The 24,070-nt window shown below is 36.8% G+C and overlaps 2 protein-coding genes across 3 annotated transcripts; one reads left to right on the plus strand and one right to left on the minus strand.

The window, feature by feature from the left end:
- The first annotated feature begins 969 nt into the window (after positions 1-969).
- On the plus strand, positions 970-16,585 carry LOC132640185 (methionine--tRNA ligase, chloroplastic/mitochondrial). The gene is made up of 12 exons (XM_060356665.1): positions 970-1,508; positions 5,827-5,970; positions 6,526-6,675; positions 7,173-7,340; positions 7,939-8,063; positions 8,485-8,578; positions 9,278-9,376; positions 9,995-10,175; positions 10,280-10,395; positions 15,246-15,401; positions 15,983-16,111; positions 16,209-16,585. The coding sequence occupies exons 1-12, from the start codon at positions 1,191-1,193 to the stop codon at positions 16,371-16,373; spliced, it is 1,845 nt and encodes a 614-aa protein (XP_060212648.1). The 5' UTR covers positions 970-1,190; the 3' UTR covers positions 16,374-16,585.
- A 1,166-nt stretch (positions 16,586-17,751) lies between these two features.
- On the minus strand, positions 17,752-22,970 carry LOC132640186 (UDP-glucuronic acid decarboxylase 6-like). 2 transcript variants are annotated; one of them, XM_060356667.1, is made up of 13 exons: positions 22,817-22,970; positions 21,661-21,760; positions 21,130-21,216; positions 20,962-21,049; positions 20,437-20,528; positions 20,256-20,320; positions 20,089-20,177; positions 19,350-19,427; positions 19,151-19,244; positions 18,986-19,052; positions 18,749-18,812; positions 18,571-18,611; positions 17,752-18,293 (listed from the first exon to the last, which is right to left on the minus strand). In XM_060356667.1, the coding sequence occupies exons 2-13, from the start codon at positions 21,739-21,741 to the stop codon at positions 18,108-18,110; spliced, it is 1,032 nt and encodes a 343-aa protein (XP_060212650.1). In that variant the 5' UTR covers positions 21,742-21,760; positions 22,817-22,970; the 3' UTR covers positions 17,752-18,107. The 2 variants fall into 2 exon arrangements, with proteins under 2 accessions (XP_060212650.1, XP_060212649.1); XM_060356666.1 differs by lacking the exon at positions 22,817-22,970 and adding an exon at positions 22,234-22,289.
- Between the last annotated feature and the right edge of the window lie 1,100 nt (positions 22,971-24,070).

A 24,070-nucleotide genomic window follows, 5' to 3' on the forward strand; every position in this document is an offset into this window, starting at 1 on the left:
AATTTTCCTTGTTTTTTATGTTTCCCATCCCGCATCATTTTTTTGCGCGGATTGCCCTTCTTTTGGGGTGGTCTTTAAATTTTGGCCCTCATATTTGTGGTCTTTAAATTATGCCCCTCATATTGCTGGTCTTTAATTTTTGCCCTTCGCATTGCAACTCTGAGCGTTCACGCAGAAATCATGAGGTTCTGAGTTCGAACTCCCGCTCAAGCATAAATTAAAAAAAAATTTGCAAGGCAAGGTTTGGGTCGCGTGTATGCCGGACCCGACATACTCTTGTTAAGGAATTACCAAATTTATGCCGGACCCGGCATACTCATGCCTTATGGGTAGAATTGGCATGAGTATGCCGGGTCCGACATAACTTTGGTAATTCCTTAACAAGTTTATGCCGGTGGGGGCATGCTTTTATGCTGGACCCGGCATAAACTTGTGAAGAAATTACCAAAGTTATGCCGGACCCGGCATACTCATGCCAAGTCTGCCCATAAGGCATAAGTATGCCGGGTCCGGCATAACTTTGGTAATTCCTTCACAAGTGTATGCCGGTGGGGGCATAGCGAAATTTAAACTCTGCCTTGCGATTTTTTTTAAAAATTTTAACTGTGTGGAGGTTCGAACCTGAAACTCATGAATTTTAGTCAAAGGGTAAAATTTAAAGATTTCAAATATAAGGGACAAAATTTAAAGACCACCCAAAAGAAGAAAATTTAAAGACCATCCCGCATTGGAGTCCGATAAATCCGGATTCGTGCTGTATAGGGTTCATTTTTGCTAAAAGATTTTTCATATTCACAGCTCAAACCCCAGAGTTCTATTAAGGGCCATGTGGTGTCAAAGAACTTTTAAAATTAACAAATTTATGTAATTAACACATATACTATATTAATTATTAATAAAATATATCAAAATAGTCCACTTTTTTTTTTTTTTTTTAAAATTCCTTTTTTTAGGTTTTTTTTTTTTTTTTTTTATCGCAGAGAAAATCCATCCCTAATCTCTGGCTCGTCTCCTTCCTCTTCACCTCTGCTAAAAACTGGAGCTCACCCCAAATAAAAACACTAAAATTATTCTAATTTCTACATTACATACACCTTAGTGAACTCAAATTAAAAAATACCCAGAACCACAAATATCCACTACACTTCACACACAGTCATTTTTTTTTTTTTAAAAAAAAGAAGAAAAAAATGGCGTGTAGAGTTCAACATTCAATTCAAAACAGTATTTACTTCTTATCTTCAACCCCTTTACTCAATTCTTTAAACCCAACAACGAAGTCTTATTTCAAGAATCAAATTAGTTTTGGTAAAAAATTGTTTTCATCTTCTTCAAGAACTGCCCTTTACTGCACTTGTAGTACCAGTAACAGTGGTAATAAAAATAGTTTTTCTTCAAATGGGGTTGATGAATTTGTACTCACAACTCCACTTTATTACGTTAATGCCCCTCCTCATATGGGCAGTGCTTATTCTACTATTGCTGCTGATGCTATTGCTCGTTTTCAGGTTACACCCTTTTTTAAGATTTTAATTGTTGGTCTTAAAGATTTGACCTTTATGCCCTTTTATTGAGTCCTTTTTAGTTTTGTTTTAAACTTGTATGTTATACTTTTGGATGGTTGTTACGTATTGTTTCATAATGTATCGTATTATATCGTATTGTGTTGGTATTGAAGATTTGACCTTTATGCTTAAATCTTATAGTTTTATGGAGTATTTTTAGTTTGATTATAGACTAGTATGTTGTATGCAGGGAGAAGTGTAGTTTTACATGCTCTAGTTTGTGTAGTATTATAATGAAATGGGACCGAACGAAGAGAAAGAAATATAGTTCTTGTAGTTTTATGGAGTGTTTTTAGTTTGATTATAGACTTGTATGTTGTATGTAGGGAGAAATCTAGTTTTACATGCTCTAATTTGCATTAAAGACAAAAATTATAGTAGTATTAGAATGAAATAGGACCGAACGGAGAGAAAGAAAAATATAAGATTCACATCAAATAAGTTGAGATTGAGGGTGTAGTTGATTGATTATCTAAATTACACCCTTTTAAGATTGTAATTTTTGTCTCAAAGATTTCACCTTTATGTTTAAATCTTGCAGTTTTATGGAGTCTTTTTAGTTTGATTATAGACTAGTATGTTGTATGCAGGGAGAAGTGTGTGAATTTAGAGAATCTTCAGTTTTACATGCGCTAATTTGCATTAAAGACAACAGTTTTAGTAGTATTAGAATGAAAAGGGACCGAATGGAGAGAAAGAAGTATATATAAGATTCATATAGCTAACCCCAATGTATGTTTGTACAGGGAGAAGTGTGTGAATTTAGAGAATATTTAGTTTTACACATCCCTAATTTGCATTAAAGACAACATTTTTAATAGTATTAGAATGAAATGGGACCGAATCGAGAGAAAGAAGTATATATAAGATTCAAATAGCTGACCCCAACTAAGTTGAGATTGAGATATAGTTGATTGATTATCTAATTTTAAAGTTTTTGGTTCTTATCCTCAACCCCTTTACGCAATTCATTGAACCCAACAAGGTCTCTTTTCAAGAATCAAATTAGTTTTAGTAAAACAGTGTTGTCATCTACTTCAAGAACTGCCCTTTACTGTACTTGTAGTAGCAGTAAAAGTGGTAATAAAGATAGTTTTTCTTCAAATGGGGTTGACGAATTTGTACTCACAACTCCACTTTATTATGTTAATGCCCCTCCTCATATGGGTAGTGCTTATACTACCATTGCTGCTGATGCTATTGCTCGTTTTCAGGTACACCCTTCTTAAGATATTAATTTATTGTCTCAAAGATTTGACTTTTATGTTTAAATCTTGTAGTTTTATGGAGTCTTTTTAGTTTGATTATAGACTAGTATGTTGTATGCAGAGAGAAGTGTGTGAAAGTGTGTGAATTTAGATAATATTTAGTTTTGCACATCCCCTAATTTGCATTAAAGACAACATTTTTAGTAGTATTAGAATGAAATGGACCCAAACGGAGATGAACGGATATAGATGATTCATATTGCTGACCTCAACTAGGTTGATATTGAGGTGTAGTTGATTGATTATCTAATTTGACGGAGTCACCATTGCTCGTTTTCAGGTTACATAAGATTCATATAGCTGACCCTAATTAAGTTGATATTGAGGTATAGTTGATTGATTATCTAATTTTACAGTTTTTGGTTCTTATCTTCAACCCCTTTACACAATTCTTTGAACCCAACGAGGTCTTATTTCAAGAACTGAATCAGTTTTGGTAAAAAAAATGTTTTCATCTTCTTTAAGAACTGCCCTTTACTGCACTTGTAGTAGTAACAGTGGTAATAAAGATAGTTTTTCTTCAAATGGGGATGATGAATTTGTACTCACAACTCCACTTTATTACGTTAATACCCCTCCTCATATGGGTAGTGCTTATACTACCATTGCTGCTGATGCTATTGCTCATTTTCAGGTTACACCCTTTTTAAGATTGTAACTTTTGTCTCAAAGATTTCACCTTTATGTTTAAATCTTATGGAGGATTTTAAAATTTTAACTTTGTATGGAGTATTTTTAGTTTGGTTGTAGACTTGTATGTTAGTGCAGGGAGAAGTATGAGATTTTAGAGAGTTTCTAGTTTTACAAATTCTCTAATTTGCATTAAATACAACATTTTAAATAGTATTTGGCCTTTATGTTTAAATCTTAGGGAGGATTTTAAGTTCTCAGTGTAATTTTATGGAGTCTTTTTAGGTTTGGTCATAGACTTGTATGTTAGTGCAGGGAGAAGTGTGAGATTCTATAGAATCTTTAGTTTTATAAATTATCTAGTTTGCATTAAAGACGACATTTTTAATAGTATTAGAATGAAATGGGCCTGAATGGAGAGGAACAGATCTAAAGGATTCATATAGCAGACTCCAACTAGGTTGAGATTGAGGTGTAGTTGATTGGTTATCTAATTTTACGGAGTGAAGTTATCTTTGCAATACCTCTTTAGGGCAGTGCATACACCACTATTGCTGTTGACACCATAGCTTGCTTTTAGGTTAGACCATTTTTAAGATTGTAAGTTTTGGGCTCAAGATATGACCTTCATGGAGGATTTTAAATTCTTAGTGTAATTTGTGGAGTCCTTTTGAGTTTGGCTATGAAACTTGTATGTTAGTGCAGGGGAAAGTGTGAGATTTGAGAGAATCTCAAGTTCTACAAATCCTCTAATTTGCATTAAAGACCGTAGTTTTAGTAGTATTAGAATGAAATGGGCCCGAAAGAAGAGGAACAAATAGAGAGGATCCATATAGCGGACCCACCTAGGTTGAGATTGAGGTATAGTTGATCGATTATCTAATTTTACGGAGTGAGGTTATCTTTGCACTACCTCTTTAGGGTAGTGCTTACACTACCATTGCTGCCGACGCAATTGCTCGTTTTCAGGTTACACATTTTAAGATTGTAATTTTTGGTCTCAAAGATTTGACCTTTATGGAGGATTTTAAATTCTTAGTTAATTTTATGGAGTCTTTTTAGTTTGGTTATAGACTTATATGTTAATGCAGGAGAAGTGAGAGATTTTAGAGAACCTCTAGTTTTATAAATCCTCTAATTTGCATTTAAGACAGTTTTTAGTAGTATTAGAATGAAATGGGCCCAAACGGTGACGAATGTATATGGAGGATTCATATAGCTAATCCCGAATAGGTTGAGACTGAGGTGTAGTTGATTGATATCTAATTTGACCAGTGAAGTTATCTCCGTACCACCTCTTTAGGGTAGTGCTTCCAGCATTGCCGCTGACGCCATTGCTCGTTTTCGGGTTACACCCTTTTAATATTGTAATTTTTGGTCTCAAAGATTTGACCTTTATGTTATGTTCTCAGTATAATTTTATGGAATCCTTTTAGTTTGGTTATAGACTGGTTGTACGTTAGTGCAGGAAGAAGTGTGAGATTTTACAGAATCTCTAGCTTTACAAATCCTCTTATTTGCATTAAAGACAATGTTTCTAACAATATTAGAATGAAATGGGCCCAAACAGAGACGAATGGATATGGAGGATTCATATAGCTGACTCCAACTAGTTTGAGATTGAGGTGTAGTTGATTAATCATCTAATTTGACGGAGTAAAGTTATTTTCGCACTACCTCTTTAGGGTATCTTAAATTCATTGTCGGTTTTGTTCCTACTATGGACTCACGTATATTTGCTTGTCTTTCTTTGGGCCACAAGGTTATAGCCTTTTTTATGTGTGATATCTTATCACAATCTGTAGGGCCGGATGACATAGTTGACCTAAGCCATCTCTATTTATGTTTTTGGTTGTCTATTCGAATATGAATTCAAGAGTCTTGTACTCTTTCATATACTTTGTTTGTTAGGCATAGATGCTAATTGGAGCCTCCTTTTTCACTTTAGCATAGAACTTCCTTGTAGTTATGATGTGATTTCCATGCCTGAAAAAAGAATTCAAATATATTTGTTTTCTTGCATCCATTTTCTAAGACCCCTTTAAGTTCTGAGATCAAAATTATTTTGTGGATCGGTAGTCCTACTATGAAATGGACAAATGGAGAGGATGCATATGCCGACCCTAGCTACTTTAGGATTTAAGTGTAGTAGCACATGTTGTTGTTGGTAGTCCTAGTATGAAATTTAGAAGCACTTAAACTTTGAAAATATGCCTCTTCGAGTAAACTGCCACAGTATATGGCTTTAGCTTTTTAAGGAGAAGGGAGGACATATTTAAGACAAAATAATGTGAGCCTCCTCTAAATATGCTCTGGTGTGCAATTTTTATAGGCTGATGCTTCTAGAGTTCTTTTTCTTGCAGAGGCTACTTGAGAAGAAGGTTATATTCATCACTGGTACAGATGAACATGGAGAGAAGATTGCTACTGCAGCTGCAACTAATGGTTCTAGCCCAAGTGAACACTGTGACGTTGTTTCACAAGCTTATAAAGCTCTCTGGAAAGATGTATATTCTTCACCTAGTGCTTATTCATTTGTTTTTACTCTCAAGTACAACATCTGGGATGATCTTTTTTGATTGGGCCGGGAGGGAGAATAAAGAAGGTTAGGGGTCAGAATTAATAGCCTGTTTGGCTAAGCTTATCCAAGTTCAAAAGTGCTTTTTCTTTTTATAAGAAGGCTGAGGTGTTTGGCCAAGCTTTTAGGAGAAGAAAAAGTGCTTTTGAGTAGAAGCCGAAGCTGTTTTTGAGAAGCTAAAAAATAGCCTCCCCTCAAAGTACTGTTTTGAAAATCACTTCTTGAGAAAATACATTTAGAAGCATATTAAAAGCTTGGTCAAACACTAATTGCTACTCAAAAGTGCTTTTGAAATTGAATAGCCAAAACACAAAATGCTTCTCAGCAGAAGTACTTTTTGAAACACTTTTGAAAAAGTACTTCTCAAAATAAGCCAATTTTAGAAGCTTGGCCAAACAGGCTATAAGACTTTAGTTCTTGTAGGAGGAGCCCTCATCAATTGAGCTAACCTCATGCTTTTTTATTTCTTTAATTGTTACTGCAGTTAGACATAAGTTATGACAAGTTTATCAGAACAACTGATCCAAAGCATGAAGCTGTTGTGAAGGAATTTTACTCTCGGGTTCTTGCCAATGGTGACATATACAGGGCTGGTTATGAGGGACTTTATTGTGTCAATTGTGAGGAGTACAAGGTGAGAACTCAATTGTTAATGTTTCAAAGATATCTTGAACTTTCCCTTCATATGACGTGCTTGTCCACACAGTCTATTAACCAGGATTATAAAATTTTACTATTTTTCCTATGCCTCAGTAGTCATTCTAGGCACGAGGCATTAAAGTGATTATTGGTTCTTTCATATAAAATTTCATGCATGGGGGAATATGTTAACCTAGTTACATAGTTTCTGTTGAGAATATAATTAAGTAAATAAAAGTGTGCTCTTATGAGATGGTCACACACTTCAGCAGTTTCTATAAGAATAGTCCATTACTTACCAAAAAGAAAAAGAAGATTGTGGATAATAGAGACAAGATAAAGTATGCATGATTTTATGAGAATGTCCAATAACTCGAAGAATTCGAATTATGCAATATCCAACTAAATACATGCTTCTTTGGCATTTATGCATGGCTGAATCTAGTTTGTTTATTATTGGACAGTCCATTTGTAACATTGGAAGAGTTGCAGGACGAGAAGGATTTGCTGGATAATAACTGTTGTCCTACGCACTTAAAGCCATGTGTTAGAAGAAAAGAAGATAATTACTTCTTTGCCTTGTCAAAGTATCAACAACAATTGGAAGAAGTTTTAAGGCAAAACCCTGGTTTTGTGCAGCCTTCTTATCGTCTAAATGAGGTAAGCAGATTAGAATATCTATTTGGGTTTTTATTTTACACTCTGCACCGTATTGGTTCATCTGTGGCATTCTTCGCTTCTCGAAATTAAAATTGTGTGAACTTTGACTGACATTATAAACTATATTTTTTCACTCTATTGACATGCAAAGAATTGCAACTTATAGTACTAATCATATAGCTTTTGAATATCTAAATTTATATTTAAAATATTGAGATGATCTAATCCAATTTAGCAGCAAAGATAGTCAAATTGACTCTCGAGAAGCGAAAAATGGTACATAAATTGGGACGAGGGAGTAAATAATATGAGCACTAGCTAAGTTTTCCAAAGCATCAATTTACCTGAAGGTGAAAATTCATTTTTTTTCACTGATATGACATTAATTCAGTCAAACTAAGTCCACTAGAGATGAATTATATTATTCAATAAATGAGCACTGCACTATTGTCATTTGCTCTATGTGATTACTGTTTTCTGAAATATTATTCATATTTGTTGTCTTAGTTTACACCCTCGTAATCCTTGTATTACTCACAGGACATGTTTGTTTTGTTTAGAAACAATATGAAATAAAACTGATATAGGCTATTTAAAGGTCCAAGGTTGGATTAAAAGTGGCCTGAAAGATTTCTCCATTTCCCGAGCGTCAGTAGATTGGGGTATTGCTGTTCCTAATGATTCAAAGCAAACTATATATGTGTGGTTTGATGCTTTGTTGGGGTAAGTCTTCTACTTCTTTAGCACTTGGAGCAAATATTTTCTTTTTTGAATTCAGTTCAATATTTCAATAGTGTTTGTATCATTTCCCTTTGTGAGAGTGCCTGTGTAGTTCTTTATTACTTTCTCTATCCAATTTATGTGGAACACTTTCCTTGTTAGTCTGTCCCAAAAAGATTGTCATTTTTCTATATTTAAAAACAGTTTAACTTTAAAATTTCCATTCATGGTTAATGAGATGATTCATAGCCACCCACACAAATATCTAAAGGTTGATTTAGAGCACAAGTCTCAAAAGACTTCCGTTATTTCTTAAATTCTGTGCCGAGTCAAACAGTGCCACATGAATTGACGGATGTTTCATTCTTCCGCTGTCTTATGTTAATCTCCGTCGTCACTTTTTTCTCTTTTCTGGGTCAAACAGGTATGTATCTGCACTTTTGGAGGATAATGAGCTAGCTAGTTTAGAAACTGCAATTTCATCTGGATGGCCTGCCTCGCTCCACTTAATTGGCAAGGTATGCTGTGCTTTACCGTCACATTTCAAATTCGGATGAGCTAATGCTTAATTGTGTTCTTTTTTTTTTTGGGGGTGGGGGGGTGGGGGTGGGGGGGTGGGGGTGGGGGGGTGGGGGTGGGGGTGGGTTTGGTTGTTATGGATCTTGTTTGGACTTATCTTAATTCCGTAGTAGTTTCTTACAAGAACTAGTGACATCAACAGATAATGAGATTACGTGTATAAAAGGGAAAACTAAGGACATAGTTGGGCACATAAATTACTTTCTTATGCTATTTCAAGTTTCAATTCTGAGGCTAAGTAGTAAGTGGCGCTGGTGCTGTGCGATTCTCTTTTGGTGTATTCCAATTAGTATCTTCTCGATCGTTGATCTTAGTTGTTGTTCCTCGGTTAACCATGAAAAAACTCAAATGTTTGATATTAATATCTTTTTTATACGTTCAAAGTTTTAATTTGGATGCTTCTTTGGTTACACCTAAAAGTATCTTGTTTTCATGACTTAGCAGCCTTGGCAAGCTAAAGTTCCTTTACGTTTAAATGAAATAAAATGAAAAAGTTTATATAATTCCTGTACTTTTGTTGCTAGAGAACTTTCTCAAAATCCTTTTATTGATGAAAAAGTAGTAGTACTAGTATGCATATTCCTTTTTGTTTAGTTGAATTTCATCTAATCGATGTGTCTCCTTAACAATTTTGACAGGATATATTAAGATTTCATGCTGTTTATTGGCCAGCGATGTTAATGTCAGCAGGAATTGGCCTCCCTAAGATGGTATTTGGCCATGGATTCTTGACCAAGGTATTCACATTCAGTTGAAATTTTCTCTTTATTTGTCTTGATCCATCTCCTTACCAACCACCCGTCCAAGAAAAAGGAAAGGAAAAAGCACTAGAAAAAGGAAAAAATAGTAGATGAAGTTTTTATATGTTTGAGGAGTTTCTTACTGCTATACCAATATTATATCTGCTAACATAGCTCTAATTCTTCCTTCATATGAAGAAGCATGCAGCAAAATGTTTCTATGACTGATAAAAAATCTGTTCAAATGCAGAAGTCTTCTTCAATCGAGATAATATTGTAATTTTCTCTCTGGCTGCATTAACATTAGAAAAATTGACATAAATATCCTCCCACCAAAATAATAGCCAGCAAAGGTATATTTTTTGTGGATTAATTTATAATATACTTTGATGATACATAATAGTGTATATTATCTTGTATATTTGGCTTGCGAATATAATTATTTTTGGCCAAACGACCAAATGCATAACTTGCCCTTAACATCATTCCATACTTATACTATTTTAAGCTATATAACTTTGATTAAAACATACAGGCAAGCATGCAGTTATGCTAATCAATCTTCTAGACCTATTTTTATATTTGATGCAGCTGTTTTTATTTTTGAATTCTTAGGATGGCATGAAGATGGGTAAGTCACTAGGAAATACACTCGAGCCAACAGACTTGGTTCAGAGGTTTGGACCTGATGCAGTGAGGTACTTTTTCCTCAGGGAGGTAGAATTTGGTAATGACGGTGACTACTCAGAGGAACGGTTCATCAGAATCATAAACGCACATTTAGCTAATACAATTGGTACTTAATTTGTTTTGAATACGTTGCATTGTCATTTCTTTCTCTTATAACTTTTGGAGCTTTAGGCATGGATATTAAGTCTGACCTTAGGATTATTAATGCAGGTAATCTTCTAAATCGCACACTTGGACTTCTGAAAAAGAACTGCCAATCAACTCTGGCGGTTGATTCATATGTTGCGGCAGAAGGAAACAAATTGAAGGCTGCAGTGGAAAAACTGGTAAACACATTTCTCCTTTCATGCATTGAAATGTATACAACAACAACAACAACAACAACCCAGTGAAATCCCACATCATGGGGTCTGGGGAGGGTAGAGTGTACGCAGACCTTACTCCTACCAAGGTAGGACGGCTGTTTCCGAAAGACCCTCGGCTCAAGAAAAGCATAAAAGCATAAAAAAAGTCAGATAAGGCTAAGAAATTCAAAGCGACATGGAAAAGCAATAATATAAAATAAAATAATGCAATCGGCACAGATACCACAGGATAATCAAAGCACAGGAAATAGCAGATAATAGCATAAATCCGAGCATACGAAATTATATTGCGATACTGCGACTACTAATAAGAACGGATAACGAGACTATCTACTAATTTTCTACCCTAATTTGGGTCCTCCAAACCCTCCTATCTAAGGTCATGTCCTCGGTAAGCTGTAATTGCGCCATGTCGTGTCTAATTATCTCTCCCCAATACTTCTTCGGCCTACCCCTACCTCGTCTGAAACCATCCATGGCCAACCTCTCACACCTCCGCACTGGGGCATTTGTGTCTCTCCTCTTCACATGCCCAAACCATCTCAATCTCGCTTCTCGCATCTTGTCTTCCACCGAGGCCACCCCCACCTTATCCCGAATATCCTCATTCCTAATCCTGTCGCTCCTGGTGTGGCCACACATCCATCTCAACATTCTCATCTCGGCAACTTCATCTTTTGAACGTGAGAGATCTTAACTGGCCAGTACTCCGCCCCATACAACATAGTCGGTCTAACCACCGCTTTGTAGAACTTGCCCTTAAGTTTTGGTGGCACCTTCTTGTCACATAGCACTCCGGAAGCAAGCCTCCATTTCATCCACCCTGCCCTAATACGATGTGTGACATCATCGTCAATCTCCCCGCTGCCTTGCACAATAGACCCAAGGTACTTAAAACTACTTTTCTTCTGGATGGCCTGGGTACCAAGCCTCACTTCCACGCCAGCCTCCTGAGGTGCTTCACTGAACTTACACTCCAAGTACTCTGTCTTGGTCCTACTCAGCTTAAACCCTTTAGCCTCCAGAGTATGTCTCCAACCCTCCAGCTTAGCGTTAACTCCGCTACGAGTCTCGTCGATCAGGACTATGTCGTCCGCGAAAAGCATACACCATGGCACCTCACCTTGAATTTGCCGTGTCAATCCATCCATCACTAAGGCAAATAGAAACGGACTAAGAGCTGATCCTTGATGCAACCCCATCACAACTGGAAAGTGCTCTGAGTCTCCTCCTACTGTCCTTACTTTGGTTTTGGCTCCCTCATACATGTCCTTGATCACCCTAATGTACGCCACAGGTACACTTTTAGCCTCCAAGCATTTCCATAGGATCTCTCTAGGAACTTTGTCATAAGCTTTTTCTAGGTCGATGAATACCATGTGTAAGTCTCTCTTCCTCTCCCTATACTGCTCCACTAATCTTCTCACAAGATGGATGGCTTCTGTAGTTGAGCGTCCCGGCATGAATCCGAACTGGTTCTCTGAAATAGACACACCTCTCCTCACCCTCATCTCCACCACCCTTTCCCACACTTTCATAGTATGGCTTAGCAGTTTGATACCTCTATAGTTGTTACAACTCTGGATATCTCCCTTATTCTTGTACAGAGGGATCATTACACTCGCCCTCCATTCTTCGGGCATCAATGCCGTCTTAAAGATGACATTAAATAACCTAGTCAGCCACTCCAGACCTGTCGGCCCCGCGCTCTTCCAAAATTCCCCAGGAATCCCGTCAGGTCCGATCGCTCTTCCCCTGCGCATCCTACGAACAGCACCCCTAACCTCCTCAACCTTAATACTTCTGCAATACCCAAAATCACGCCGCCTTCCTGTATGTTCTAAATCTCCCAACACAATGTCTCTGTCCCCTTCTTCATTCAAGAGTTTGTAGAAGTATGACTGCCATTTCCGTCTAATGAGAGTCTCCTCTACCAATACTTTGCCATGCTTGTCCTTGATGCACTTTACTTGATCCGCATCACGTGCCTTTCTCTCCCTCGCCTTGGCTAGCCTGAACAATTTCTGGTCCCCTCCTTTCTCTTCTAGTTCAGCATACATGCGTTCAAAAGCTGCCGCTTTTGCCGTCGAAACCGCCAACTTCGCCTCCTTCCTCGCCATCTTATAAAGCTCCGTGTTTGTCCACTTCTCCACTTCATCCTTGCTTTCTATCAACTTCGCATACACCACCTTCTTTGCTTCCACTTTCCCTTGAACTTCTCCATTCCACCACCAGTTTCCTTTATGCTGGCCACGACTACCTGTCGAGACCCCCAACACTTCCCTTGCTACCACCCTAATGTAACTAGCCGTCTTGTCCCACATACTGGTCGCATCCCCACTACTATCCCAGGCCCCAATATCCTTCAATTTCTCTCCCATCTCCAGTGCACTAATCGTGGTCAAACTACCCCATCTGATCCTAGGTCGGTCATCCACGACCCTCTACTTCCTCGTCCTCTTGATCCCTAAATCCATCACCAAGAGCTTATGTCGGGTTGTAAGATAGTCGCTCGGAATGACCTTACAATCTTTGCACAGACCTTTATCATCCTTCCGAAGGAGTAAAAAGTCTATCTGAGTTTTAGCCACCGAACTACGGAAGGTTACCAAGTGTTCCTCCTTCTTTGGAAAACTCGAATTGGCTATCACCAACTCAAAAGCTCTTGCAAAATCCAAAAGTGAGACTCCTCCTCCATTTCTGTCCCCGAAGCCAAAGCCTCCATGCACATCATCATAACCTCCCGAAATAGGCCCGATGTGTCCATTGAAATCGCCTCCCACGAATAGCTTCTCAGTAGGCGGTATGCCTCCCACTAACTCGTCCAAATCCTCCCAAAAGCGCCTCTTCTCCTCCTCACCTAAGCCCGCTTGCGGCGCATATGCACTAATAATGTTCAAAGTGAGTCCTTCAACGACCACCTTAATCGACATCATCCTATCAGTGGCCCTCCTAACCTCTACCACCTGATCCCTTAATTCACTATCCACTAAAATGCCCACCCCATTTCTATACTTCGACCTACCAGAGAACCATAGCTTATACCCGTCTACCTCCTTAGCTTTAGGACCTACCCATTTGGTCTCTTGGATACAAGCTATATTAATGTTCCTCTTCTTAAGAATCTTAACTAGCTCTATGGACTTCCCCGTTAACGTCCCAATGTTCCAAGAACCTACTCTCAACCTAGACGCTCCTTTAACCCACTTACCCCTCCTAACCCTCGCCCCCGTCCCCGAACGAGAACATGACCCTAGTCTACCATCACTAAGCAAAGCCACAAGAAAGAGTATGAACTAATAAATTCAAAAGTCTAAAGTTAGCAAAATGTTACTACAAATGTATGGACAAATAATGGATATAGCAACCGGAGGTACTAACTCCAGTTGAACTGAACCTGGTCGCCGCCGGAAAACACTGTTCAACGTTCGAGTTACTGTTCACTGTTGAAATTCTGTTCCCAAATACCTGGAACAGGAGAAGAGAAGAGGGGGGCGAAAGAAAAAAAAAATGAACAGGAAAAGAAAAAAAAGGAAAAAAAAAAAACAGTAGGGAAAAAGAGGGGGCTGCCGGAAAATTCTCCGGCGATGGCGCGACTGAGTTCTTGCAGCGCCAACAGCAGCTAGGAAAGAAAAAAGGAGAGAAGGGGAAAAAAGGAGAAGAGAAGAAGAATAGGAGATGAAGAAAAGGGAAGGAGAAAAAGTAAACTTGGCCGGAAAAGTGGCCGGCGTTACCTGATCGCCGGAGTTACCTGGTCTCCGGACGCGGTCTGGTCGCCGGACGTGGTGGCAGGTGGGGTGGGGGGGGGGAGAGGCAATGTTACCGTTGAGGGTAGAGGGGGAGAGGAGAGAGAAGAGAAGAGAGAGAAAGCAGATCAGATCCAAAAGCTAGGTCTTGTCCAATTGCCATGCATTGAAATGTATATGATAGTTTAATTTACATTGTTCATCTTGTACGTTATGTCATACTAGCTCCTCTTACTGCGTGCCTCTTAACCTCTAGCTCTACATAGACTTCTATTCACGTAAGGCCCTTGTGGCTTAGACTAAATCCATTATTATAATTAATATTATGGGGAGGAGGTTATTCCCTGCAGCTCCTTCATCTCTTTAAACAAGGAATAGTAATGCCATCTATGCGAGGATGATTGTACATAGCCATTTTTCCCATGAAGAATTTATCTCGCTGCATGGGTTTAGTTTCTCAGTTCTGCAATATAAGAGATGATACATTGGTGGTCAGTACATTTCTATTCAACTGGTCATGCTGGTCAGCTGATTGTGCTGGCGTGCTGTTCCATTTAGCTTCTTGCCTGTTAGGAGAAGAATATAAGTCACCTTTAATTTGTGTAAAATCCTAAGATGAGAAATCTTGAGACTTGAAAAATGTCTCTTGGAACCTTCTCAAAAAGAAAAAATGTCTCTTGCATGATCTGTTGCTGAAAATTCCATTGCTGACTAGTCCTTTTCTTGGCTTTGCTGGATCGCTTTCGACTATCATGTTTTAAAGCAGATATTTATTATCTTCAGGAAAAGTCCCTTGAGATATTATGCATGGTGGCAATCAAAATGTTGCCTGAACTGTGAAAAGTGTTGTGGTCTATGCTGGTTGCATTAACAGTCGGTATACCGAGCTAAATCTATCAAAATCTAGAACAGCACCGCAAAATCTTCGATGAAGCTAGACGATTATATGCAGTTCTTACTTCTTAGGACTTCTATTCCTCGAATTTGAAGTAAAATGAAAGCAAAGAACAACAAAGAAACCTCCTTTTTCTTCAATTTTGATGATGTAATGTTTTGTCTTTATAGGTTGAGAAGGCACGTGTGCACTATCAAAATTTGGAATTATCAGCAGCTTGTGAGACCGTGCTGGAGATTGGTAATGCTGGAAATTTATACATAGATGAACAAGCACCATGGAGTCTTTTCAAGCAAGGGGAGGCAGCCTTTGAAACTGCAGCAAAGGTATTTCTCCAAGTGTTTTTGGTCTTGGAATTCATCTTTGGTGTAGTTTTAAAAAGCGCAATCTATTTTTTCTTTAGTACAATCACAAGGAAATATGAGTTCCTTGTGTGGCACTAGGCGATTTCTTCCCATCCGTCCTATCCTTGGTGGACAGAGCTACCTAGTACCTGTTGCTGGTGGGAGGTGGCAGGATACCTGTGAAAGTAGTCGAGGTGCACCCAAGCTGGCCCAAGGTCTAGTTTCCTTTTTCTGTTTTGTTGGGATAAGGTAGTATTCAAGTTAACTTGCATGCACTTATCTCCCACCAACACAGGTGCCGAGTAACTCTACCCACCAAGGATTTCAAAAAATTAGAGAAAATCACCCAGTCTGTTTTGTCTCTTCAGAATTTGGATCCTATTTTTCCATTAACCGCTATGTCACATCCTTGGGCACTAAAGAAGGGCTAGTTTCCGGTGATTGTTATGTGTCCATTTCCTTCAAGTTTTTTCCTTAAATTTCTTTGGTATAGAACTCATTGAAGTTATCGTCATTGCATTCTAAGATGCTTATTCTTCTTCTTCCCTTTGATTATTCATTAGGATCTCGTAATCGTATTGGAAGCAATGAGAATCATATCGGTCGCGCTATCCCCAATTACACCAGGCTTGAGCTTGAGTATATATTCCCAACTTGGCTTCACCGAGGAACAATTCAACGCTATTAGCTGGGTACATCGATCTTTCTTTTGTTATTTCTTGCTGATTTTCTAGCTAAACCCGTTTTTTTTTTTTTTTTTTTGAGAGTGATCGATTATCTTGTTTTCAGAGTGATACAAAATGGGGCGGGCTGAAAGCCGGTCAAGTAATGGCGCAGGCAACGCCTATCTTTGCCAGAATAGATGATGGAACTGAAGCTGAGACCAAAAGTGCAGCAACAAAGAAAGTTAAGAAGGAGAAGGCACCTAAAAATAAGAGTCCTGTGGAAGCTTAGAACTTTTTCATGGTAGTTTTTTTAATGCCTTTTTACTCCCCCCCTCTCCTGGAATGTAACATATTGATTCTTTACTACCAATAAGTATTTTGTCATATTCATTTGCATAATTTTTTATGTGAAGCTGTTATTCTAAGATGTGTTGAGTTTTAACCAACTATTGAATCCAAGAATCTTACTGATGATTAATAGATGAGTACATTACTTTCAAATGGTACGTTGAGTGGCATATTTATGACGATTCCTTTAAATTGTTTGGAACTGAAAGCACATATGGATGTGATCTAACGGTCAATGAAGTTGGATGAAAATCATGGGAGATAAAGAGTTACAAATCCAAGCAGAGGCAAGAAGTTAGGTGATTTCTTCTCATCTGCTTAAGCCTGATGTGAGAGTTACACAGTTTCTGTCCTGAAGGAAGATAACCGATACCCGTTGATATTGTCGGGGTGTGCATAATGTAGTCCGGACACCACCATCATAAAAAGAATGGAAGTGCATCAACATTGCACGTGTTCTTACGGGAAAGAGTAGCTTTACCAGCAAATTAAGAGAAAATTTGGATAGATAACTTGCAATGTAATTCGAGTCAAACTTGCATCTTAATGTAATTTGAACTACAGACAATTTTGAAGTATCTTACAGAAGGAAACTTATATATCAACGTTGAAGCTTCTGCTTTAGGCTGCTGTTAGACAATACTGCTTGCAACTCCGCACTTATATTATCACAATACTGTTTGCAAATTTCGGATTCATCAGAACCTAGTATTTTTGACACGGTATATTAGTACAAGAAATATTACAATCTGAACCCAAAATTTAAAAGTACAATTAACTCAACCAGGGGCGATTCTAGGTACTATATTTGGGGCACGTGAACACATGGTCTCTTTGGGAAATTAGGTATTTTATATATATACTTTCGAAAATTAGTATAATACTATCTACTGGAACCCGTACTATGACAAGGCTAAATGGTGCATTTGGTTGAAAGTTTAGTTATTTACCTAGAGGACTAGCGATCAATTCCCACTCAATACATTTTTTTCTTCTTTTTTTAGTGGTGAAATCATGTTTTAGAAATTTTAGATTCGCCACTGAACTCAACAACAAGTACCTTAAAAGTTTAAATTTAGCATGTTTAATTCCTCTTGTGAGCCCCTGCGTGTGGTGCCCCCTTACGTACACATCTCTTTTTGATCATCAAACAAATGAGGTACTTGACAAGTGAACTGAGAAGTACATTATCACCACTCAACCTGTATATGTACGTTTGTTGGAACTATAGATTCTAGAGCTTTACTTCGCATTATTTTTAAGAGGTAACAAAATGATAAAGAGTGCACCGCTGCAGATACACTTCCGTACCAAGAAAATAGTTAAGAAGGCCCAAGTCATTCATATTTTCATAAGCATACAAGAACAAAAGAAAAACAGGTGTTTTTGACAATATTTCAACGAAGTAGTGTCGGATGACACCTCTTGTTCTAGTGGAACACAGAAAACCAAGCATCGACCAATCAAAAACATGGGAAAAAACAAATATAATAATAATACAAATAAGCAAAAAGACAATGCCGGACAAAGTTTATTCTCCATTCGAAAAGACAAAGCAACAAAATTTAAGAAACAAAAGCTGATATCTCATGTATAAAATGAAGCCAAGATGCAAAACATGTATATTTGAACTCTCATTATCCACCACTTTCAACCATGGAAGCTTTTTCTGTTTTTACTTCTTTCTTGAAATTCCAAGCCTGCCACGGAAATCTTCCTCCATGAGAGGAAGACCATCGCGCAACTTGACCTTTGGTTCCCAGCCTAGCAACTCTTTTGCCTTTGTGATATCGGGTTTTCTCTGTCGAGGATCATCTGGAGTGTTCTCCACAGTAATAATTTTCACATCCGGATTGATGAGCTGCAGGATAACAAAATTTCTGTCAAATTCCATCCGATCCACATTATCCGTCTTTCAAAGTTTTTCACAAGGGCAATTCATAGCCTTAATCATAAGAGTATTTGTCTAAATTATTCTTTATCTCTCCTTAAGTACTTCCCTAATTGGAACGATGAGAGTCAATCTTAACCGTCAACTATTTTAATACAAATTCACTTAGATCGAAGGTAGTACTAATTAGTATGAAGTGCAAATTTTGTCGACATGGCCCTATAAATCGTGGAAATAGAAAGATTACCTCCTTCACATTCTCCGCGAGTTCAAGCATTGTGAATTCACCTGACGATAGGGAATCAAATTAGTAACGACCGATAAAGTATAATTTTTTTAACGTTCTCAAAAATTAACCGGAAAGGAATTGGAAGAATGGTTTAATTTACTTGACAAGAAAGAACAAAAAAAAAAAAGAAACCAACCTGGATTTCCAATGTTAATTGGTCCAGTATTATCTCCCTCCATAAGCCGAATAAGGCCATCAACCTACTCATCAAGAACGGATGGTAAGGCAAAAGGCAACAATTTTGATTACCAACTTCAAATCAAATGGCTCAGAGAACGCTATAGGTGATTTTTTTCCATCTGCCTAAATATAGAAGTAGGCTTGGACATAATCTCTATAAAAATATTCAAATCGCTCAAAGATTATTTCTTACCATGTCAGAAACGTAACAAAAGCTGCGTGTTTGTGTTCCTGGCAACTGGACAGTCAAGGGTTCATCACTGCAAGTATGCACAATTAAGGTTGGCCCCTTATTATCAAACTAAATTAAGGTAACAAAGTTGAAGGGAGCTGTTAATAAAAACATTCGGAGCATTACCGAATTGCCTGGGCAATGAAGTTGCTGACAACACGACCATCATCAATGTTCATTCGGGGACCATACGTGTTGAAGATCCTAGCAATCCTTATTTCTGTGATGAAACAAATGCATAAAGTAAAGTTTCAAAAGCACAAAAAATGCAATAACTTTGATGGAGAAGCAACACAAACATATGCTAATGGAAGAAAAGTTTTACCTATTCCATGCTGCCTGTGATAATCAAACATCAAAGTCTCGGCCACTCTTTTGCCTTCATCATAACAACTTCTAACTCCTGAAATTTGCATACAATTGTGAGCACACGAAATGCTTGCAATATTATACGCTTCGGAAAAATAACACTAACAATGTATCGTGCTGAAAAGGTAAATAATAATAAGTAACCAGTAAACTAAAGAAACATATCTCTTTCATTTGTCTAACTCTTAATTGGCATAAATGTCAAGCACATGTGGCACGGTGGACCTTATTATCTTATCTCAGTTAAAGAATGATACCATATCAATTTTTCAGTTACATCTTTATGAATTTCTCAGAGAAGAAACAGCTCTATTTTAGATGTAGTTTCAGACAAATGCAACTTGACCTTCAGTTGAAGCCTTTTGAATGAAGAGGTTCAGTGTTAGATTAAAAAATCTGATGATGCAATATCATAAACGGGTGGGTCAGATCGGATATGGGCGGGTAAAAAACAGGTAAACAAAACGGATAAAATATCCGACCCGCCAAATAAGCCTGGACTCCCAGAAAGCAACTCATGAAAAATAACAAGCACACAAATGAGTATTAATAATATGGATATCCATATTTTAGTGGATAATATCCATAGTTGATCCATTTTAAAATGGTTAATTATCCAACCCATATTTAATGGGTCGGATTGGATGGTTACTGTTTTTTTAAACCGTTTTGCCAGACCTAAGTTAAAAGCTTACCAATTGGGTTAACATTGCCCCAATAGGTCTCATCTTGAGGGTGCATGAGTGGATCTCCATAAACCTCGGAAGTTGAGGTGAGTAAAATCCTGTTTTGCACAATGCACATATGGTGAGATGAGGATCTACATTACCAAGAACAAGTACTAAGAGAAGCTAATTCCGACCTTGCCCCAGTTCGCTTGGCAAGTCCCAACATGTTCAGCGTTCCGATTACATTTGTCTTAATCGTCTGCAAATAAACCAACAGAAACCATAAATGTACTTCTTCGAGCAATCTAACTTCACAGGAATGTAACAACTAACAAAGGGAACTTTTGCAACAGAATAATAATGTCGATTACTAACCTTAACAGGATTATACTTGTAAAAAATGGGGGAAGCAGGGCAAGCAAGGTGAAAAATTTGGTCAACTTCAATCAACAATGGATCAGTAACATCTGGATAAGAAGAAAAATGACACAAGGATATAAACAAGATGGTTCATGAAAAAGCCAAAGCGATAAGCACTATGCTTATAAAAGAGAGTCGACAGCAATTTAGACTGTATTAAACTACCGGCCTCAATACAGCCCGGTAATCTTCATAGCTGTTGTTCCCAGCAACCAAATTCATAGTAGAAGTTACTCAAATATACAGTCAAACCTCTTCATAACAACATCATTTGTTCCGATATCTTTTTGCTGCTATAGCTAAATGTTGTTATAGAGAACATATAGTAATTAAATAACATGAAAGATTGGTTCCACAAAAAACATGATTGTTATAGTGAAATGTTGTTATAGCGGATGACTGTTATAGAGAAGTCTGACTAATCCGAAAACAAGTTTGGATAAACAAAATTCGAAACATATCTACAGAAATAGACTATACCGTGGCGAATTAGCTCAAATCTTGGATGACCTATCCATTGCTTTAGATTATCCTTTGATCCGGTGAAGTAATTATCTACAACAATCACCTGAACATATTGCAAATAAAGTCACATTTCAACTCTCCAGGCCAAAACATACAACACTAAACGAGGCCAAAACTCTGTACCTCATTCTTCTCATTTTGCATCAGTCTGTCAACAAGGTGAGAGCCTATAAATCCAGCACCACCAGTCACCAGAATCCTCATGTTAGCCTGTGATTCAGGCAGAGTTAAATAATATTAAAAAAATCGATCTTTTTCTTTTCATGTTTAACCATCCAGTAAATGAAACCCACTAAAGGTCAACCCGGTGCACGAAGCATCCCACATTCACGCAAGCTCTGGGGAAGGGCCGTACCCCAAGGAGGTGTAATGTGGGCAGCCTACCCTAATGCTAGTATCAGTGACTGATTTCATGGCTCGATCTCGTGACCTATGGGTCACACACAGGAGACAATTTACCATTGCTCCAAGGCTCCCCTTCTATCCAAAATCCTCGGACTCAACTAACCCCGAACTAGTAAAAAATTATCGACCAATAGCAATAAACAAAAGAAGTCCACCATAAACAGGAGATGTAAAGCTAATTGAGATCCAATTGAACACCATCCTACACTAACTGGATTACCACATTACAATGAGGCTTATCTATAATACCTGGAAAAATTTCGCCTTTCGCAACGGTGAAGGCTCTGGTGGTTGTTTTGTGGATGCATGATTGTTCCCATTGGAAGCCATTTCTCAGATCACTTCGATTCTGTATACAAAATCATACAAACAATAAGATTCGAAAGAGAATCTACTCTAAGCTGAATTAAAGTCAAGTGAAGTAAGGACTATACAAGCATTTAAAGCAAACCATATCAACTCCTTCACACAAACCAAAAAAACCATAAAAAGTTTAATTTTTTAAATATAGGCAGATTTTACAAAACCAAACTAAAACCCATTTTCCCGAAAAACGCGCGCAAAAACGATGTTGCTCGGACTCATAAAAAATGACGATGGGTGCGTGTCGGATCCTCCAAAAATATTGCCTTTTTTGAGAATCCGAAACGAGTACTGCAGCATTTTTGTAGAATCCGAGCAACATAGTGAAAAAAGTCCTTTTCAAGATTGGCAACATGCACAAACAAATTTCTAAAGCAGAAAAAGAAAAAGCTGATATCTTGATTCACTAATTGAGAAGAGGAACAAAACTAAAATTCAACTAAATTAAACTCCAATCACCTAATAGTTTAAAAATATTGTAATAGAAGCAATTGCAAAAGGGAAAAGGCTGAATACAAATATGTCAAAAAAAAAACAACACAAATATATAGAACATGAAAATGCAAAACCCCACAATCCACATCACACCAAACATTACCAGCAAGAGAGAGAAACTGAAAAAAACTCAATTTTTTTAATTAAAAAAGCAATCTTTAAACACACTCCAAAAAAAAAAAAAAAAAAAAAGACAGAGAGACAAACAAGGTGAAACTGATAATGAAATCAAACCTTCTTAGACACAACAAAACAGACCCACAAATAATTATTACAGATCTGAATCTAATTTTTTTGAAGATCAAACTATTACTGCCAATCAAAAATAGCAAATAATTAATAAATTGAGCAGAAACAAAGCAAAAAAGAATAAAAAAAAGGATCTTTTTAATACCCATTACCTCAACAAACATATCAAACAATTTTATTTGCTAATACTTAATGAATTCAGTAACAAAAAAAAAAAAGATCTTTTTCTTATACCCATTACCTATTATAAAATTTGAAACTGAAATCTTTTACAATACAAAAAGAAAAAGGGAGGTACCTGTAAATATATATATATATATACACACACAGAGAGTGTAAGGAGTAATTAGAATCCAAGATTATGTTAGGATTTTTTGGATTATAAAAATGTGGGGTTTTATAATAAAGTTGAGATCTTGAAATTAATTACTTAGTCTTTTTGGATTGATTTGTTTTGAGTAAATAGTTATATGTGCTACGTAGGTCACAGGTCAGCTGTTTCCTACTAGGAGAAATTTACGGTACTAATCCTATATGCTAACGTAGTACTAATACGTAACGTAGACGGCATCTTATTGGTCAAAATCTATATCTATATATATAAAAGGAGAGGTACAACCAATGTGATTAAGTTAAGTGGTAAGCTAATAACAAGCCATTTGGTAATTTTAAGACAAAGTTAATGAGAATTAGGACAAAGGTTTTTATAATTATTATCAAATTCCTTAATTGATGAATTAATTTTATAACTGAAAATAAATTTTAATTTTTTAATATAAAGCTAGCATAATTACCTAAAACAACTACTCATCTTTATCATTAGCATCGTAATTTTAGGACTTTTCAAATTCAAACTATCTCTTTTAAAAACAATTATTTATTATCCAATGAAATTCTGTTCTTTTTTTTTGTTTGTTTTTTTTGTTTTTTTTGCTATTGGTATAGTAGAATACGTAAATATATATTTTCACGGATATGGAGACAACTGTGATAGAAATAAATACCAAATTTATGGCTTTTACGTTTATAACTAAATAAATATTTGCTTGAGCTATGTGATTGAAAATTTAATCTTAAGCAATTCAAAATATTTACTGTAAGTATCAAATGTATTTCAATAAGCCAATTAATGATATTTTATAAATAAGGAAAAAAGGTAAAGACAAAATAAATAGAGTGGAGAAAATTCACACTTCATAGTTAAGTTGGTCTTTCAACGGAAAGACATAATTAATATAACGGACAATGATAAGGAAGAGTGGAGAAAGATAATGATCATTGTTTAAAAGATAAGTTTGAATAGATAGGAAAAAGAATCAGTTTTCAATAAGAGTGTTTCTCTATTCAAATTCAAAAAAATTGGATGTTTATATCTTTTTCTTTTTGCCGTTACCTTTTTTCAAACCATCATTTAATAATAATTCAAAATTAATATTAATAATGTAATAATGTGTGTGTGTGTTAGGCATCACATAAATCATATATGTTATTTAATCAAACTTTTTGTAAAAACTACTACTTACAAAATTAAATATTTATGAAGCTACTGTCT

Source organism: Lycium barbarum, chromosome 5, assembly GCF_019175385.1.
Source record: "Lycium barbarum isolate Lr01 chromosome 5, ASM1917538v2, whole genome shotgun sequence".
Lineage (NCBI taxonomy): Eukaryota > Viridiplantae > Streptophyta > Magnoliopsida > Solanales > Solanaceae > Lycium > Lycium barbarum.

Bases quoted from the DNA above. Each gene is read 5' to 3' on its own strand.
- LOC132640186 (XM_060356667.1), bottom strand. From the start codon at position 21,741: ATGGCTTCCAATGGGAACAATCATGCATCCACAAAACAACCACCAGAG. The intron at 20,529-20,961 runs GTATAGTCTATT...CTTCTTATCCAG, and splicing joins ATTTGAGCTAATTCGCCACG to ATGTTACTGATCCATTGTTG. The intron at 18,612-18,748 runs GTTGGTTTCTTT...CCCTATCGTCAG, and splicing joins AATTAACATTGGAAATCCAG to GTGAATTCACAATGCTTGAA.
- LOC132640185 (XM_060356665.1), top strand. From the start codon at position 1,191: ATGGCGTGTAGAGTTCAACATTCAATTCAAAACAGTATTTACTTCTTA. The intron at 15,402-15,982 runs GTATTTCTCCAA...ATTATTCATTAG, and splicing joins CCTTTGAAACTGCAGCAAAG to GATCTCGTAATCGTATTGGA. The intron at 16,112-16,208 runs GTACATCGATCT...TCTTGTTTTCAG, and splicing joins AATTCAACGCTATTAGCTGG to AGTGATACAAAATGGGGCGG.